At 29.4% G+C, this 7051-nt stretch overlaps 1 protein-coding gene across 1 annotated transcript; it reads right to left on the minus strand.

Annotated features, from left to right (window-relative positions):
- Positions 1-713: 713 nt before the first annotated feature.
- LOC119612351 (GATA zinc finger domain-containing protein 16-like) lies at positions 714-2147 on the minus strand. Its single transcript, XM_037968154.1, has one exon. It carries the CDS (start codon positions 2145-2147, stop codon positions 714-716), a length of 1434 nt encoding a protein of 477 aa, XP_037824082.1.
- Positions 2148-7051: the final 4904 nt, after the last annotated feature.

A 7051-nucleotide genomic window follows, 5' to 3' on the forward strand; every position in this document is an offset into this window, starting at 1 on the left:
GATAGATAGATAGATAGATAGATAGATAGATAGATAGATAGATAGATAGATAGATAGATAGATAGATAGATAGATAGATAGATAGATAGATAGATAGATAGATAGATAGATAGATAGATAGATAGATAGATAGATATTTTTTATTTTTTTTTATTTTTTTTTTTTTTTATTATTCAAATAATTTATTAAAATTAAATTACAATTCATTAGATTAAAATTAAGATCCCACGAAGCCGTTTATAGGCTTGTCTGTGGGTCGAAGTTAATTTAAGTAATATGTTTTTTTTTTAAGGATTAACAATCTAAATATTAACAATTAGTTACTTTTTCATTCCTTCATTGCGAACTTATGTAAAAGTTCTTTAATTCTTTCTTTTTCTTATACGTATATCTAATATTTAATATATCTGTTGGCAAGTTGTTAAGGATTTTTGGCAATTGTACTTCTAAACTCGCTCTTCCATAGTTATTTTTAAATATCCTTGTTTTATATCGGCCTTCTGTTTGACTTCTGGTATTATAGCGATGATTTATTTTCTCTAGATATCTACTTTCTTGATGAAAATTGTTGATCACCGTCATTTCATATATACTCTTTATATTGAGTATTTTTAACTGCTTTGCAATATAAATATTGTTACAGTAATTATTTCTGTAGAAGATTTGGTTAGTGTTATCTGTATTCATACTGTTGTTTGTGTTGGTATTGTTGTTTAGGCTGGTATTGTTGTTTGTACCAATATTATATGTGGTGGTGTTGTAGTTTGTTCCGGTGTTGTTGTTTGAATTAGTGTTGTAGCTTGTGTTGTTGTTTGCGATAGTGTTGTTATTTGTATTATTGCTTGAGTTGATGTTGTTATTTGTAATGTTGTTTGGCCTAGTGTTGTTGTTTTGGCTAATGTTGTTGTTTTGGCTAGTGTTGTTGTTTGAGCTAGTGTTGTTGTTTGGGCTAGTATTGTTGTTGTTGTTTGGGCTAGTGTTGTTGTTTGGGCTAATGTTGTTGTTTGGGCTAGTGATGTTGTTTGGGCTAGTGTTGTTGTTTGGGCTAATGTTGTTGTTTTGGCTAGTGTTGTTGTTTGTGCTAGTGTTGTTGCTTGGGCTAGTGTTGTTGTTTGAACTAGTGTTGTTGTTTGGGCTAGTGTGTTGTTGTTGTTTGGGCTAATGTTGCTTTGGCTAGTGTTGTTGTTTGATCTAGTGTTGTGGTTTGGGCTAGTGTTGTTGTTGTTTGGGCTAATGTTGTTGTTTTGGCTAGTGTTGTTGTTTGGGCTAGTGTTGTTGTTTGTGCTAATGTCGTTGTTTTGGCTAATGTTGTTGTTTGAGCTAGTGTTGTTGTTTGAGCTAGTGTTGTTGTTTGAGCTAGTGTTGTTGTTTGGGCTATTGTTGTTATTTTGTCTAGTGTTGTTGTTTGAGCTAGTGTTGTTGTTTGGGCTAGTGTTGTTGTTTGGGCTAATGTTGTTGTTTGTGCTAGTGTTGTTGTTTTTATACTTTTTGGACTTTTGAAAATTATCCCAAAGTATCTTTAATACTCTATTTTGGGAGTTTTGGATAATATTACAGTACGTTGAACTTCCCCATGCTGTAATACCGTGCCTGATATATGACTCCGTCAATGAGAAGTAAGCTTGCCTCAATACGCTGTATGTAGCAGAGTTGCTTAGGTGATATAGCATAATCGAAGATTTTCTTATTTGTTTTAGTACTTCTTCAATGTGTGTGCGCCATTTAAAATTGTGGTCTATATGCACACCCAGATATTTGTATGTATTTACCAATTCGATTACTGTTGAACAATTATCATTATTACTTGAATTATCGTTGTGGATACAGTTGATTTCATGGAATTTAAGGCATATCTTTGTGTATCTAAAATGCCGAGGTTTGATGTGCATAAGCTTGGTTTTGGTGGCATTGATAATCAACCCATTGTCATGACACCATTTTGTTGCTATATTTAACTCATTTTGCATTACGTTGGTTGCTATGTTTAAGTCTTTATTAGCAACAATGATAGCTGTGTCATCCGCGTATGCAAATGTGTTACTGTTCTTTAATATGGTAATTAAATCATTTGCATATAAAAGGTAAAGTATTGGTCCCAGCTTTGAACCTTGAGGGACACCATGAGTTATGTCGGCTTCACTGCTCATACTATTTCCTATTTTAACTCTAAATTTTCGGCAATTTAAGTATCCTTTAAAAAAGTTTAGAGAATTTCCTCTTATACCAATCCTTTCTAATGTTTCTATAAGCCTGTTATGATTTAAAGTGTCGAAAGCTTTACTGAAGTCGACAAATAGTGCTAGACAATGTAGATTTTCATTTAAGCATGTATTAATGTGGTTTGAGATGTTTCCAAGCAATTTATTAATGCTTTTATTTTTCTGGAATCCATATTGGTTTTCGTTAATTACATTGAATCTTTCTATAAAGTCGGACAGTCTTCTAACAACCACTTCTTCCATAACTTTTTCAATGACAGGCAAAATTGATATGGGTCTATAGTTGTTGTAATCTTTTTTTAATCCACTTTTATAAATTGGACGAACTATTGATACTTTGAAAATTTCTGGAACACAAGCATGATTTAGGATCATGTTTATCATGTGAGTTATAATAGGAGTTAGGGAATGTGCATGAATTTTGATATCACGTGGTCTGATGCCATCTATACCCGCATTTTTGTTTGTGTTTAGTGATTTTATTATGTTAAATATTTCAATTTCATTGGTATTTTCGATATATATTGAATTACAAATAGTTTTTTCAGTATACTTTATGGTTTTTTTATTACATGTATGAATTATCTTTTGGACATTATTTGTTAGGTTTATTGCGAAGTTATTCAGTACATCATGCAGATTTTCATGTTTAAAATTATTTATTAAAGTTTCATCTAAACTTGTTGCTTTTTTACCATTTATTTCGTTTATAAGTTGCCAACTTATTCTCATATTACTTCTATTTTCAATAAATTTTTTCCTATAATAATTGTTTTTGGTGAAATTTATTTTCTTATTTAAAGCATTTCTAAATTTTTTATAATCTTGCTCATATTGTTTATTTTTTCTATTACTTAACCACTTTTTATAAAGTTTATCCCGTTTTTCACAGCACAATATTAATTCATTGTTTATCCACGGATTAGAGTTTCTTTTTTTTTTCTCGTTTTTCAACTTTAACTGAATTTGCATATATTTCATAGAATTTACCATTAAATATGTTAAACAACTCATTTACATCATTATTGTTATTAAGTAAATTGCACCAATTTGTTTCATTTATAAGTTTATCTACTTTTTTATTATCTATTTTTGTTTTTTTTATAAGAGTTTGGGAATCCCTGGGGGTCATTAGAACAATTAGGCGATCTCTGCATGTTTATGTTATCATCCCAGCGGTAAATGAAACAAAGTACTTAGATAATATTCGATGACATCAGTATGACGTTCTAAGCGAGCAATCTAAGTACTTAGAGTGCAATGTATGCGTAATCCAACATATCATGCACTTTAATAATAACATAGATTACGATTTAAGCAGAGAGTTAGCTGCCTTTTTCATGTAGTTTTTTGTTTTTATATCTTTAAAAAAAAGAACTAAAGTACCGTTTTATTTTTCTTTTGTATGTATAGGTGCTACATGAAAAGAATAATATTTGTGTTTCAGTTTAAAGTTGATCTTTTGTAAGTGAAGTTGTGTTTTCTTAAAAAATTTGTTTTATTGTAAAAATTTAAAATAATTGTGGTGATCTAAATGCCACAAACGGATTTAAAAATTGGGGTAAATTTACTTCATACATTCTAGTTTTAATACTGACAATTTCTTCTTGTTTGTTTACAGGATCTGTAAAGGAAGATGGCCGAAAGTTTCAAAAGAAAATTAAGATTCATTTCATTTATCTTCGTTTAAAAGTGTTTAATTATATTTTTATTGAATTAACTATAATACATGTTTATTATTTGATGATAATTTTTAAATAAACTTACATAATTTGAAATAAACGTAAACAAAAAATATATTTTTTCTATAGCAAAATCGGAAGACATGGTACTTTAACTTACAAATGCAAATAGGATTGTAATCTACATACATTACATTCTTATTTGTAAGCGTTTATAGGCGTCTCATTAACTTCGCTTAGAACTCCACACATTATGTAAGTGAAATTTTAATTTGTCTTAATGAAACTGTGGCTTACATTCTAAGCGAGAGCACATCGATGAGGCAGCCTAGGACACTTTTATGTTAAATCTAAGTGGAAGAATAAGTGAAAGCATCACCACTGACTGCCACGAAATATCACTTAGATAAGCGAGTACATAATGTGTATTTTTACCGCTGGGATGTTCTCTTTTATCATCTTCTAAACAAAAAAGAATACTGTAATGGTCAGCTATTGTTGTTGTTATTACTGCTGCATACCCAGAAGATTTATTTTTGTTGTCTCTTACAAAGCAATGATCTATACATGTTCGTGTGTTTGCTAGTACATCTTCCCGTGTACTCTCGTTTATGACACTCTCTAGACCATTTGACATCATCATATCAACATATTTTTTTGTTGTCGAATTGTTTTTTAATGTATCAATGTTTATGTCTCCGATGATAATAATTTCTTGTTTTCTGTTTATATTGTTTATTTTTTCATCGAGCTCAAAAATAAATGTGTTTACATTGGTTGAAGGGGGGCGGTAAATCGCAAGTAGTGTGAGGGGCTTGTTGTTTATGCATACATCTAGGCTGAGCATTTCAAAGGAATTAACGTTTATGTTGTTGGTTGTAAAGTTTAAATCATCTTTGATGTATACCGCAACACCTCCGCCTGAACCTTCTCTGTTGACAAAAAGAGAGTTGAAACCGTTTATTTTGTAAAAGTTTGTTTCATTATCGTCTATATTTGTTTCGACGAGAACAATTATCTTCAATTTATTTATTATATTGTGAATGGTAGCAAAAAAAAAATTGAAATTTTTGCGGATTGAGCGAATGTTCATGTGCATGATTGATAGGGGATAACTTAAGTAAGTATTATTAATTTGGTTGACATTAACGACTTTTTCTTGTATAAAGTTCATTTTTGTGATACAAAGTTTAAAGACATTAATAGGTCTATACGTGTTAAGGAATTGTGAATTTTGATATGGGAGAAAGTTTTAAGACGTTGCCAGGTCTAAACGATAGATTCAAGATCAGCAGAATTTTTAATAAGGATTGCTGGTGTATTTTCAGATTTCCTAACAAAAATTGAGCCATTGCGCGACCATACATATTTCCAGTTGGTTTCTTTGGCTTTTGTTTTTGCGAGCCAAAGAAGCTTACGGTTTTGTGCGGTTAAACAGTCATTTATATATATGAAGTTACTGTTTCCTGTTTCGTTAATTAAATTAGCTTCGATTCTGTGGCGCTTAATTTTTTGCATAAACTCTCTCTTTTTGTTTTTGGTTGTAAACTCTACAATGATCTTGTCTTGTATGTTTTTCAGGCGGTAAGCATCGCTGATATCGTAGTCGGTTATGCTGACATTTATTGATGCAGCTATGTTTTGACAACCTCATTTACATGAATTTCCTTGTTTTCTACGTTTTTAATTTCTATTTTTTACTAAGCATTTGTTGTTCCAATTGGTTGATTTTATTTTGGTTTTGTTTAATAGATAGATAGATAGATAGATAGATAGATAGATAGATAGTAGATAGATAGATAGATAGATAGATAGATAGATAGATAGATAGATGATAGATAGATAGATAGATAGATAGATAGATAGATAGATAGATAGATAGATAGATAGATAGATAGATAGATAGATAGATAGATAGATAGATAGATAGATAGATAGATAGATAGATAGATAGATAGATAGATAGATAGATAGATAGATAGATAGTAGATAGATAGATAGATAGATAGAATAGATAGATAGATAGATAGATAGATAGATAGATAGATAGATAGATAGATAGATAGATAGATAGATAGATAGATAGATAGATAGATAGATAGATAGTAGATAGATAGATAGATAGATAGATAGATAGATAGATAGATAGATAGATAGATAGATAGATAGATAGATAGATAGATAGATAGATAGATAGATAGATAGATAGATAGATAGATAGATAGATAGATAGATAGATAGATAGATAGATAGATAGATAGATAGATAGATAGATAGATAGATAGATAGATAGATAGATAGATAGATAGATAGATAGATAGATAGATAGATAGATAGATAGATAGATAGATAGATAGATAGATAGATAGATAGATCGATAGATAGATAGATAGATAGATAGATAGATAGATAGATAGATAGATAGATAGATAGATAGATAGATAGATAGATAGATAGATAGATAGATAGATAGATAGATAGATAGATAGATAGATAGATAGATAGATAGATAGATAGATAGATAGATAGATAGATAGATAGATAGATAGATAGATAGATAGATAGATAGATAGATAGATAGATAGATAGATAGATAGATAGATAGATAGATAGATAGATAGATAGATAGATAGATAGATAGATAAATAAATATATAAAAAAATGTCCATCTATGCAAATGTAATGGTTGTATGTTATTTAAAACAAAAGTAGTGCCATTCAAATATTTATTTGTATTGTTTTGCGAGAGATATTATAGTTTATTTTCGCATTTTTAGATTGTTGTAATGAAGCGAATAATTGCAGGAAATTTAAGAAATATTGACCGAATTTTAAGTAAATCCATAATAAGCAATTATAATTATGATGGTGTTAAGGGGAAAAAGTCCTTAAAAAGATTATAGCAACGTATTAAACGCAAAATATGGTAATTTATTTGAGAAAGTTCTAATAGTATGAATAATAACAATAATTTTATTACAGAATCAACTAAATCAGAGGGATACACCTATGATAAATTTATAAAGGATCTGCGTTTATCGTTGCATCGCTTCAAGAATACAATAAATAAATCAAATTCAAGAAAGAAAATCGAAGATAATAAAGAAAATGATGATATTTTGCCATAAAACCATATTTTCCTGAAGTTAG

This window comes from Lucilia sericata, unplaced genomic scaffold (genome assembly GCF_015586225.1).
Source record: "Lucilia sericata isolate MDLA Ls3-8-SP2 unplaced genomic scaffold, ASM1558622v1 Contig001657F_arrow, whole genome shotgun sequence".
Lineage (NCBI taxonomy): Eukaryota > Metazoa > Arthropoda > Insecta > Diptera > Calliphoridae > Lucilia > Lucilia sericata.